Here is a 13,508-nt window from a genome sequence, read left to right on the forward strand (position 1 = left end):
AGTGTGTTTAGGTTGGGTGTTGAAAGTAGTTTGACAGATGAGAGAAAAAGCGGGGGGGGGGGGGGAAGAAAAAAAAGGAAATTATTTGAGAATTTGAAAAAATGAATACACTGAAGTAGAGTAAATGAGATGATGGGGTAAAATAGAATTTGAAAAAAATATACACAAAAGTAAAGAATATTGTAGAAAAAAATAAAGAAAATATTCTTAATAAAAAGTTAAAAATGAATAGGATTTTTTTCTTTTTCTGTATTCAAGAGAAAAGAAATGAAAAATAGAAAAAAGATAGAAAGAAAAGAAAAAAAGAAAAAAATCATTCGCATTTTTGAAAAAAGTGAATACACTGTAGTAGATTAAAATAAAATGGTGGAAGTAAAATAGAATTTGGAAAAATTTACATAAAAGCAAAAAAATATGGTAAAAAATTAAATTAAGATATTTTTAAAGAAATTGAAAGTAAAAATTAAGTTTTTCTCTTTCTGCATTCAAGAAAAATAAAAGAAATGAAAAAGAAAAAAAAAGAAAGAAAAAAAGGAACTTGTTTGAAAATTTGAAAAGGTGAATACACTGAAGTAGACTAAAATAAAATAATGGAAGTAAAATAGAATTTGGAAAAATTTACACAGAAGTAAAAAATACAGTATAAAAATTAAAGAAAAATATTTTTAATAAAAATTGAAAATAAAAATTTTTTCTTTCTGTATTCAAGAAAAAGAATAGAAGTGTAAAAGAGGAAAAAAAGAAAATTGAATAGATGAACCTGCTAACAGATTGAAGTAGGACTGAAATCACTTCATTTTCCCTAGAAGTCAGTCTCTGTAACATTTTATAGTCCATAAACTAAGCCGGCGGTGAGACTTCTGTTCTTGAAGGGCAAAGTTGGCCCAGTTGGGCGGGGCTCAGTGTAACAGCTTCGCTCTCCACTAGATGGCGCTGCTACCCTACTGAGGTGGAGTGTCTGGAGCTTTAGGTGCATATGCACATGCACGAGAGCAGTGAAAATGGCGCCACTCAGCTACCCAGTCTGTTCTCCCGGTTTAGCAATTGTGCACCTGTCCTCTGTCTTCAGGTTTTGTGCCCTCACTCCCCGCTTTTTCACTGTCTGTGACAAGGCCCCAGGTGGTACCTCCCTCCCAAATTTTGTCTCAGATGCAGCTGTTTTCCCCAGCCCCTTACTTCTGAAGGATTGTGGCTTTGACCTGTTCTGCCCCTCTGTGGGAGGGTCTCACTGAGCAATGGCTGAATGAGCAATGGCTGAATGTCAGCTGCACCCAGGAATGCCCACTGGACCCTGCTGCTGCCGGTGCCCCGAGACTGCGGCCAGGTGCCTGCCCACCCCAGAGAAAGTTCACGAGATAGTGTAGCAGCAGCGTCTCAGGGATTATGGAAAATCACAACACACATCTGGCACCAGGACTCACCCTTAATGACCTTGTTACAGCATCAGTGAATGTTGCCATTTTCTGGGGTCTGCTGGGACCAGGTGGCTTCAGCAGTCTCTACCAAATATCCTTCCAGCAGTGGAACTGCTTTTCCCCATGCAGCCCGAGAACCTCCCAGACCCCACTCTGTTCCTGGGGATTCGCCCTTCACACCAGAGCACTGCCAGGTATCAAGCTGCAGAGTTGCAGCCTTTGCGCTCCCCTTGTTTACAGTTTTAATGGAATTTAAACCCTCTCCTTTCTCCCTTTGTAGTTTAGTTCCTGTGGCTCTTTCCAATTTTCCACTTTCTCTCCATCTGCTTTTGGGGAGGGGTGCTTTTCCCATATTCTCCCCCCCACTTCCTAGTCTGTGTCCTCTCTCCTCCCGCAAAAGCAGTTCCCTACCCTCCACGGCTTCTCGCTCCCCAAATTCACTTTTCTGCGCCTTGTACCTGCTGAATTCTGTAGTTGAGGTTGTGCAGATTGTTGTGTTAATCCTCCAATCAGTTTTCTAGGTGTGTAGTATGGTTTAGTGTTGGTCTGGCTGTATTTCATGGATGAGAGACACACAAAAAACTTCCATGCTGTTCAGCTAACTTGGCTCCTCCTTGGCTTCTTTTAAATTAAATTTTGTTTACAACATACTTAAAACAAGTCAAAAAGAGGACAGAGAAAAAGGTGCTTTGCATTTTATTCTACTGTTATTTTTTTATATTTGAGTAATACTTAATTTGTTTCTTGAAAATCTATATTACAATTTTTTTTCACAAGGGGACCTGTGAGAAAAACACTTAGAAACAAGCTAATACATATTCATGACACTTTAGGTGGTTAGTAGAAAAGAAGTTGTCCAAACTAGAGAGCTTCTGTTTTCTTGGTGTCCAAACTACTTTGTCAAGTTTAAGGAAGATTTTTTGAAACTTTTTTTTCTATAATAACATAGTCTCAGTTAAAAACATTTGACTGATATACAATTTCATATCTCCCAATCACTTATCCACATTTTCACTTTCATCAGCTGGATTAAGTTTTCACTGTCCTACTCCTATTAAATCTAAGTTAGAGCTATTTAACTAAGAGTGTTTTCATAGAGGTAGAACAATATAAAATAGTGCTTCTTAATTTTTTTTAACATTTATTCATTTTTGAGAGACAGAGACAGAGCACAAGCAGGGGTAGGGCAGATAGAGATGGAGACCCAGAATCCTAAGTAGGCTCCAGGCTCTGAGCTAATAGATGGTGGGCTCCAACCCACAAACCATGAAATCATGACCTGAGCCAAAGTCAGATGCTTAACTGACTGAGCCACCCAGCTGCCCATAAAATAGTGATTCTTAATATAAGCTCTGGGAGGAAGGGCCATGACAGAATCATTTAAGAGGTTTTTAAAAGAATCTCTGTGTTACTCTCTTCCCAAAACACTGCACCATTAAGGGTTTGATGCTTTGTTCAAGGGATACTTGACTGTCTCAGTTGAATATAACCCCCACTGTGAATCATCATTACTAATGGAATGATATTCCTTAACTCTTTTGAGGGTAGAAGAGTGTAGGAAACCACTGAAGTAAAAGAAAGAGCAGAAGTTTTGTTGTCAGACATATCTAGTTTTAGATCCTGGTTCTTGGTAGGAGAGTCAAGAACTAGGAATCACTGTGTTTGTTTAACAAACCCTTTACTCTGTGACCACGGGCAAAGTCCTTATTCCTCCCTGATCCTCAACTTTCTCATTAGTAAAAATTGGTAAAATAATACACAACTCGTAAAATATTTGTAAAAATTGAATGAAGAAATTTTTTAAAACTCATGCCACAGAACCTGGCACATTGATAGGCACTCTTCAAATATTACTTCCTTTTGCTGGGTCTCAAATAGTCATTTAATTCTGTCTCCTACTCTTCCCAAGTGAATACACATAAATAGAACATTTTTCAGAAGATAACTTTATTGCCAGACAACACTACACATGACAGAAAGAAATTGCACTGTGTAGTTTTCTGAGGGGAAAAAGTCAAAGTTTTAAGTGCTAGAAAGGAAAAGAAGAAAGAATGGCTGATGGAGGTAATGGTAACTAATGATTGAAGATTGAAAATGAGCTCAAAGTCTAGGGGAAATGAATCCATAGGTCTGTACACTATTGGTTAACCAAGTCTCATTATTCTTTGGCCTGGAAAAAATCTCTACTTATATTCATCTGACTTAGCAAGTTTATTAAGATCATGGTTCTTTCAGAGCACTAATGCAAGAGCAGTTGATGTAAAATGCAGTATTTAGTGAGTAATGCTACAAATCCAAAGTTTTCATTTATACCCCCTCTTTCTATGTGGGAATCCCATTGGTAATGCAGAAGGAGGGGCTCATCCAACTTCTAGATGGTAAACAAACACATACACCCAAAGTCTAGCTGCTATGGATCAGTGCAGTTAATCAACAACAAAGTGAACAAAATGCAGTCAGCCATAATTGCATATTAATTAAGATAAAACTTGTAAAAAAGAATAGTTATATGTTAAATTGAGAAATTTCTCTTAAAAATTGTATTTACTAAATCTCCTTCATTACTTTACTAAATAAAGGACTCTTTATTTGAAAAGAATCCTAAATAAAGGATTACTTTACTCCTTTACTAAATAAAGGACTCTTTATTTGAAAAGAATTTTAGCTGGAAAGTATTACTTTCTCTAACTTACCAACCCATTACCCTTACCCAAACACGTGGCTCAGTGTAACCTTTGCCATAAACCTTTATAATTTGCATATTTGTAGCTCTTGTATTTATCTTGTTTCATAAAAGATTTCAAAGTTGATAGAATTCCTTTAGCACCTTCCTCTTTTCAAGGCAGGGGCTGTTGATGTGTACATATGTGCCCCCACAATATGAGCTCTTTGAAATCAGAAAACGTATTTCGTTTTGGCCTTCCCAGCAACTAACACCATGTCAGTCACATTGAATGAAGACAGCTACATTGATGCTGGATGCTGGTATAGGATTTGAATGGGACTTGACAGAATGGAGCTTAGAAAGCTAATCATGAGCAAGTCAAAGAATCCCTGAGCAGTATTAGTTGATGTTTGGGATCACTGTTAGATTTTCTTCCTAGGATTTCAATATAAATTGTAGAAATACGAAATTATCATGGGAGGCTTTCTATGAAGAAAAAATCAAATCACATGATTTATTAATTCTCATTAATATTTTGATTTTGTCTTGTTTTACTTAAACTCTATAGATACGATTTTCTGTCAAGATGGACAGTAAACAGACTTGAAGTGTTATCAAGTAATTGAAGTATTGATTATACTTTAGTCCACATGTCCTGTATATCAAAATCCTCTCAACTTTCTTGAAGGATTTATTATGTCCAAAATAAATCTGTGTCCCAGATGAACTAAGTATGGAAAGAGAAGCTGATATCAGTGCCTTACCTGGGTGTGGTTAGATAAGACAGAGATACAAGTAGGTAAAAAAGGATCTAAGTCCTGGAAGTTCAAGAATTTTTTTTGAATAAAATTAACAGTAACACTACATGGACATGACCAGCTCCTATGGATTTCCCCTTCTCGTTAATTTGCAGAGTTAAGAATAAAGACCTCAGAGCCTGAGGATCTAGGCTAAAATGATAGCTTTGGAAATATGTAATGAAGTGATCTTGGGAAAGAAAGAAACTTTTCATAGTCTTAGTTCTTACATTCCACTGTTGATATGAGAGCTAAGTAATATAATATATTTAAAGTGATATGGGGATTATGTCACATATTTTAAACTTGGCATGAAATTTACTTGCTCCACAAGAAAATGCTTCTGGAGTTTGAGCACTTAAACTCTTGGGTCCCTTAGCAATCCAAGCTACTTACATTTTGTGATCCTACCATTTTAAAAGATGGTTTGAGAGAGGGAGTCAAACTGTAAGAGAATCTTAACTCTGGAGAACAAACTGAGGGTTGCTAGAGGGAGGTGGGCATTAAGGAGGGCACTTGTGATGAGCACTGGGTGTCAAATGTAAGTGATGAATCACTGAATTCTACTCCTGAAAGCAGTACTACACTATATGTTAACTAATTTGAGTTTTAATAAAATCTTGGAAGCAAAACAAAAACAAATGGTTTCCAGGTCTTTGGATCTTACTTAACTACTTCTGTCTGGAAATGACAAATGACTTTCTATCGGGTCCTTTTTACCAGCACTAGCCCCATAACCTCACTTAACCTCAAGAGAAGGGATCTAAATATTACAGGGGTATTTAGTGAACAGTAAGTGTCTCTAACACTACTACTTGATTTTGTATGACCTTGACAAGTTACTTAATCTTCTTAATTTCAGGTATTTATCTGTAATCTGAGACTAATTGAAGACTGGGACAAGTGAGGTTTTAATGTGTACTCTTAGAGGACTGTACTGATTTCACTCCATACTGTTGAATGAGCTTGCACAAGTTTCTGAACTTTGTCTCAGTTTCTCTCTCTCTCTCTCATGTGACAATACTTTTGAACTTTAAATAAGTTTTAATTGTTTTAGTACACTTTCTTGGATCGGAGTAAGTAGTCAAAAACTGTTAGCTCTCTCCATGATTATTATATAATTTTAACATGATTATTATTCACTGGTAATTTTAATTGTAGCAAGACATTAAAAGTAATACAAAATACATATGACCATATCTATATTACTTTGTAAAAGCTCTCAATACTTTTAAAATATTTGTTGGTTCTCCCCAACTCTGAGATTTGTTATTTGAAGCATATACTGAGTTTCTTATATTTGATCATGGCCTATTCTTTAGTAGTTACTACACCTAGTAACTGTGCAATACATGTTTGTTTACTGACTTGACTAGCAACATAATAAAGGCTGTTGGATATGATAAAATTTGCAACAGAAGAGTTCTTTGTACTTGTTACTAAGTTTAATGAGTAAACTTAGTAACAGGACAGCCAATGAAATGACAGACTAAGCAGTGGAATTTGTGTTCAGGAAGTTAGATGACACTTTATGAGGGTGCCAAAACGTGGGTGTAATTTTCAGCCACTGAATATTTCAAGTGTATTTGCCGTGTCACCAAGTCAAAAGAGCAGATGAGAACCATCATGGGAAGAAAGACCATTTTACTTCTGATTATGGGGGTTCTTGGGGCATATTATGTTTATATACCTGTCCCAGATAACATTGAGGAGCCATGGAAACTAATGTTGGTTAACACATATATGAAAACTTTAACAGATTTGGTAATTATAGAGCTTTATTGACTGACTATTTAACAGTTTAATCAGGAGAAAGTATTTGTATTATTGTTATTAAAAAAAATTCTGTCTTGGAAATTTTGTTCGTAAAACTGGCTTGCTGATTTTAAAAACTTTTTTTTAATTTTAACTATTCCTTAATGCAGACCCCTAATAGAATAAATATGAAGGAAGTAGTCAAGTAGCTTTAACTTTAAATATTAAAAGACAAATGTAATCTTTTAAATATTAAAAGACAGGAAGACCGACAAAAAGTCATATCGTGAGTTTCATGGCATGAATCCTGCCCAAATGAAGCACTTTGAAGTGTGAACTTCAGAAACAGTAAGATTGACTAGCGCCGTGATTAGTTACAGAATTCTGTGCAATAACCTTGTATTTAAGCATGCAAATGCATTCATACTGAAATATTTGTAAACAAGTCAGCTGGTAAAAAGCCAAAGGAAACTGGATGTACATGATTTCCAGTTGTAAAGCATGACCTGCTAAGGTGACAGGGCAGCTGGCTTCCCTATCCACTGTCTCCAGTTGCTCCTCAAAGACTTGTGGTTCTTTTCTAGTAAGGCTCATTATGTGAAATTGAAGCTTTTTTTTTTTTTTTTAATCTCCTTGAAACATCTTGTAGAAAACTGCCTTCTGGAGCAAAAAACAAAAAAAAAAATTAGAATAATAATAATTTGAGAACAGTTAACCTGTGTATTAAACACTTGGCTCATTATCTCTTTCCTTGAATTTTTAAAGGTGTTCTTAAATATCTCTTCTGGCATTAATGTAGCTCTGAATAAGTGCAAGACTTGTCTTATTTTCATTTTATTAGTGATTTGATCATTTGTAGTAATTTTGTTAGCAAGTATGTTGTTGGATTTGGGTCAGTTTCACTGGAGTATAGCTTCAACTCTTTATCTTTTATAAGTTATTCTTGAATTTTATTTAAAATATTTATTTTGGTCTATAGTTTTGTTTTCTTTTATTATTTAGATTAATTTTGTATGTATATATACATATATACACATGTAAATACATACACGATCCTCTCTGTATGTCTTCAAAAATGGTGTCATTTTCCCTCCTAGTACTTTTTAATCTTTTCCTACATTTTTTCTTCCTTTTGATTTTCTCATTTCTATCATATATAATACCTTGTGTTACTTTCAACTTAGTGTTTATTTCTGAAATTATTTTGTCTTTCATTATATATTCCTCTTCTAAGTTCTACCAGTACCAGTTTTTAGTCACCTCCTTGTTTTGACTAGTGATCACCACCAAATATGTCCATGTCTTCTATGAATATGTATATTTCTCCTTTGTGATATTTCTTCATACCATTCTTCATAAAATCCATTCTGCAATACTGTGTAGTGTATCATCCACTTTGTAGCAATTTTTTTTTCTAATTTTTTTTCTTCATGAGTTGGAAACTCTTTGAATAGTAATTCAAACTTTTAATAATTCAATGATGAAGAAAATTTGGAAGTCACTGAATATAATCACCTGTCAACTTGTCTGTGATGTAGCATTGTCTCCTGGAATAGAAATATCAAATATAATTAACCAAAATGCCAACTTTGATAGATGGCTCAGCATCACCTTGAAAGGACTTGGAGGTTGCATCTCGTCTTGGTAAGAAGTAACATTATAATCAAATAACATAACACTGTCAGCTCTATCTCGGGGTTGAGGTTATAAGCATTTGTGAAAGTGTTTTCCATCATTATACCAGATTACAAGGTTTTCCTTAATTGTATTGGGACAATTTGAAGTTCCCTAGGTTTGAGACCATTTTTAAAAATACTGGTTTTATCATCTCTGTTCTTTTCCTACATTTGGTGTTGATTCTTCTAGCCCTGCTTATTTCGTTTTGCTACTCTTTGGCCTATAAAGGATGAACACTTTGAGGCCCAATTATCTTTTTAGTTTTCAAATTGCTGAATACCTACAATTGATATGCAGATCTGTAACTTGGGTGCAGCCAAAGTCATAGTACTGTTTCTTAAATTTGGATCATCAGAAATTCAGTTTTACTATTTTTCCTTTAGATGATAGATCTTTGGATGATAAAGATGCAAGAAATCATTTTGTCCATAAACTGAAGGATATAAATTCCAGAGTTGGTCGGAATTTTTTTTTGTTTGTTTATAATTTGATAACTCAAGTTTACATTAAAAATCCTTTTAGGGTTTAGAGTTAGTGTAAAAACAATAAATGATTTGAGAAGATATATCCATTAAGTTAATGCTCTAACTCATCAGACTTCATGAAAGGGAAGACAATTAAAGAAACTGTAAAGACCTTCTTATTCAGTTCAGACTCCAGGGACAACAGACACTATTTTTAACATACTGATGGCTTCCTAGTCTTTTGTTATACATTTATTACACTCTAGTAGGATCCAGAAGTTTGTGAGATTATAAAGTCATCTTACAAAATTTTATACCTAGTACTGTCTTATACAACATGTGACAATTACTATTTCTATAACTAAGTCCTTTTCTTTAACTTGCATAACATAGAACATTTTCTATCATTTAAAAAGATGTTTATTTGAACTAAACAGTCTCATATTTTGCAGATAAAATACTTGAGTCCAGTGACTTATGTTTTGAAAGAGGGCCTTATATTTTCTGTACTTAGCTTTTATTTAAAGCCAGAGGGCCAGCTATATTCCCTCCATGCGGAAAATGTTGTGTTGATACCTACTTTATGTCGTAGGTTGTAGAAATTTTAAATTTGTTAAAACTAAATAAATTAATGCTTAAACAATCTATCGCTTTTCTGTGTTAACATTTAAAATCGGCAGGCCTGATATTTATGTGATTTCTTCAGACATTTTTTGTTAATTGGTTGGAGTGTTTGTGCAAAAGTCACACCCAGCCTGAAAAATGGAGAACATTATTTAACACTGTAGAAATAACATAGAAATAAATGACAGAAAATGGTCTACTGGAGGTACAAGTCTCCACCCCTTGTGTAATTGTAGACAGGAGCAATTGTAGGAGACGCCCAAGTTTTGGGGGCATGGTCAGCATGTGTGGAGATATCTGTATGCGGAGTATATCCAAAATATGGAGAAGACCTAAAGCACACTCATAGCTAGAATAATTGGACTCCCAAAGCCTGTCAGGCATTTGCAGTTCACTCTGCATGAAGTTCTACACTTCTGGCTGCAATTGTAACATGAGGGCAGTCATTTCTTGAAAGTGTATACTTTTTGTGAGTCTAACAACTGAAGTCCCTTTGGAATAGCTGCTGGGCATCAGTAAGGAGGGGGTGTTTGTTTGATGCTTAAACACACACCCAGATGTAGCATTCGTAGATTGGAAAATGCAGCTGGTCATAAAATATAACACCATTCTGCTGGACCCTGGGCCAGCTGCAAGGTGGCCAAAGAGTTAGGTTTCTGTGTTTTCTCTCATACCCGTCAAAGTTCTATGGATACTGAGGGATCCTTGACTGCTGCATCCACTGTCATGCTCTGTCTTCTTCAATGGGCCTTTTGCAGTGATGGTCACTAAGAGATGGCATACTGGCCAGTCAAGAGTGACATCTGCTCCAGAGTCAGACCTGGACTTAATTCCACATCCAGCATCTACTGCCTAGGTGGACATGAACAGAAATTTTAAACTCTCCCATCTCAGTGTACTCAACTGAAAATCTGGAATATATTACTACTTATCAGGTCTTAGTAAGAATTGAATGGGAACAAGCACAGTACCTGGCAAAAACTAAACACAGTAAATATTATTGTTATTTATATCCATCTCCATACAAATGCCTGTGTTATCACTGTATGCTTGTGATTTTTTTTTTTTTTTTAAATTTTTTTTTCAACGTTTTTTATTTATTTTTGGGACAGAGAGAGACAGAGCATGAACGGGGGAGGGGCAGAGAGAGAGGGAGACACAGAATCAGAAACAGGCTCCAGGCTCCGAGCCATCAGCCCAGAGCCTGACGCGGGGCTCGAACTCACGGACCGCGAGATCGTGACCTGGCTGAAGTCGGACGCTTAACCGACTGCGCCACCCAGGCGCCCTGTATGCTTGTGATTTTATAGCCAGATAAAACCATATGAAAAAATTTCCCAGCTGAACCTTGGCAATCCTGGATAAAATAAATATTGAAAATCATGTTCGAGTAAAATTTCTGGAAAAATACCTAAAAGTTTTATAGAGATAGAAACAGACATGGATATTGATGTGCATATAAATACAGATTTGTACATGGGCTAGACTTAGATATTAATGAGATCTATAACTTAATATAAATATATATATAGTGCATTATATACATGTGAGTGCATATTTATGTGTGTGTGTGTGTGTGTGTGTGTGTGTGTGTGTGTAGCTGTTAGTATTTATCAACCTGTCATCAATCTGTTAGTTGATTTTATACTATCTTTTCTCATTTCTTTTGGTATGCTAAGATGCTAAGGTTCCACTCACTAATATATTTCTCAATGTCTTTGTATAGATATCCTCTGGAGTTTGCTGAATACACAGTGTTGCAGTGGGTTATGGATTACAATAATAAATTAGATATTTATTTACAATACCAAATTAGATATTAGATATTACTATTTCCCTCAGCCTTTGGATTTCTTCCCCTCCAATAGCTGGGAAATTTGGTGCCTCATTTTCCTTAAATACTTCTACTACTGAAGCTGGTTTCTGTTGCTTCTACTAGGGGAGGTCTGGGAGGATTTGGGAGTTGAGGATGTTCAGAACCCATATAAATGTATGTAATCTACTCAGAATATCACCCACATAATAACTTAGACCAAGCTTTTAAAATGTCTGGTGGATGGTGACTTTACCTTGCATGGCAATTCTACAATTTACAAGATCAAACTTTGGTTCTGCTTTTAGAGCTGTTAAAGATGAGATTTCTTCTAGGGAAAGTTTACAGAGTATCTGCTTTACTGACTGTGACTTGAACTGAAAACCTAAATAACTGAGAATGTAATTTTTCTTTCAGTAATGTTTCAAGTTCAGTTAGTACTTGAACTCATTATTTTCACCATAATATTTTATTGCAATAGCTACTTGATCTCTCAAAACTATCCTTTAATAAGAACTATTACAGTTGTTAATTTAATAACGTTTTTGCTACTACATTTCATGTGTGAACAGATTCTATTTTGCATCAGCAATGAGACAATTTACTAGCTGTAAATCTAACCAGGTCAGTTATCTAATTCCAGCACGTGTCTTAAATGGTCTCCTTTCTTGAGAACTTCTGGACTATATTCTCTATCAATCATTGTTTTCTTACAATATAGATACTGTTATAAATATCCCAATAGGAACAGTTTGAGAATATAGAATTTGAGGTATACAACCTTTAGAGTGTGGGGTGAAGGGAAGCCACCAGTACTTGAAGCTGCTTGCATCACTGAACTGGTAATTCTCAAAAGGACAACCAGAGGTACGGAAAGCCACATAATTGTCAATGTTCACATAAATATCCATAGGGGCTCAGAGGAAATAATGGCTTTTTCTTTATTTCTACCCTATCAGTCTTACAAGAGTGCCTCTGTGTAACACAATTTAACCTGGCAAGGAGTTCTGGGAAATGTATCTCCCTGACCTACCTTTCAGGAACATGGGGGTGATTTGGTGTTGAAATTAGATAATTTTGTTTATTCCCTTTGCATTTATCTCCATTAAGTGGGACAGAGGTTGACCCAACTCTTTAATCGATCACTTAGGACCATACTCCACATGTTTCCAACGTAAGGTTGGAAAACAATTTTTTGATTCTTGGAATTCCAACATTATAGATCATGGTTTGGCTCCCAATTACCTTTTGAGGTCCTTTTTCTTTTATGCATCCCTGTAGGGACCTGACTTCCTAGCTTTACTAAGCTACCTGCATTTCTCTGATTGAAGTAGGAGTGTACCTGTGTCTTTAATTTTGGCCTAGAGTGAGACTTCCTCCTTTGTTCAGCCAAACTTTGTTCCGTATCAGAGGTCACCTACTATTTGAAAACTCTTCCCTAGGTCTCACATCCAGGCAGCTAGTTTACCTTTCCATTGGCCCTTGCCAAAGTTCATTGTACATGTCTATGAGACATGCAGTTATGCAATTATGTTGCTTTATAACTGCTTATATATATCCATTTCTCCCACTTGACTCTGAGCTTATTTAAAGTAGGGAACTTACCCTGTTGATCTTTGTGCTCAAAGTAGGAAGCCTAGAACCCACCAAGTTGTAATACCTGAATAATTCTTTACATATCTTTTTTTAAATCTAAAGCAACTATTATGGTAAAAAGTCTGAATTTCCAGTCATGGAAATTTCTAACCATGGCATTCAGATTTACCTGTGACAGTATGACACAGGACCATTGGGAGCATATAGCATACTCCTACATGCATAAATAATATTGATATTTGCTATGTGTAACCTGGTGTGGTTCCCCCCGCCCTTTTAGGTTCTGTTTATTGAACTATTGGGAATCAACCATGCCATGAACATTGTAATGTTCTTTATGAGCTTTCAAGAAGTCCCACCCACATCTGATGAAAATGTCACTGTGATGGACAACTTTCAACAATGTTCCTGTCTGCATATATGTACCAAAATGAAAGCCGGAGAGACTAAGAGGCTTATTTTATATTCATGGTGGTGGTTGGTGTTTGGGGAGTGCTGGTATGTGCCCCTTGTTAGAAATTGTAGTTTATCATACAACACACATTGTATTAAGATGGTGATTTCAACATATCAAGAAGATGTATTGTTAAACATCCCAGATAAGCTAACACTTCAGTTGTCTGAAATTCATTTCTTTGAGCTCTGTTAGTTTAAAGGAATTATTTTAAATCTCTTTCTTAAAGGGATAATCAATAGCCAAGG

At 35.7% G+C, this 13,508-nt stretch overlaps 1 protein-coding gene across 1 annotated transcript in view; it reads left to right on the forward strand.

Moving 5' to 3' along the window:
* The first annotated feature begins 6,291 nt into the window (after positions 1–6,291).
* Positions 6,292–13,508, forward strand: part of LOC131513106 (arylacetamide deacetylase-like) — a 60,209-nt gene continuing 52,992 nt past the window's right edge. The window contains 3 exon segments of the mRNA XM_058732512.1: positions 6,292–6,641; positions 13,087–13,193; positions 13,195–13,304. Coding sequence (XP_058588495.1) covers positions 6,492–6,641; positions 13,087–13,193; positions 13,195–13,304 — 367 coding nt within the window. The 5' untranslated portion in view covers positions 6,292–6,491.

Source organism: Neofelis nebulosa, chromosome 5, assembly GCF_028018385.1.
Source record: "Neofelis nebulosa isolate mNeoNeb1 chromosome 5, mNeoNeb1.pri, whole genome shotgun sequence".
Taxonomy (NCBI): Eukaryota; Metazoa; Chordata; class Mammalia; order Carnivora; family Felidae; genus Neofelis; species Neofelis nebulosa.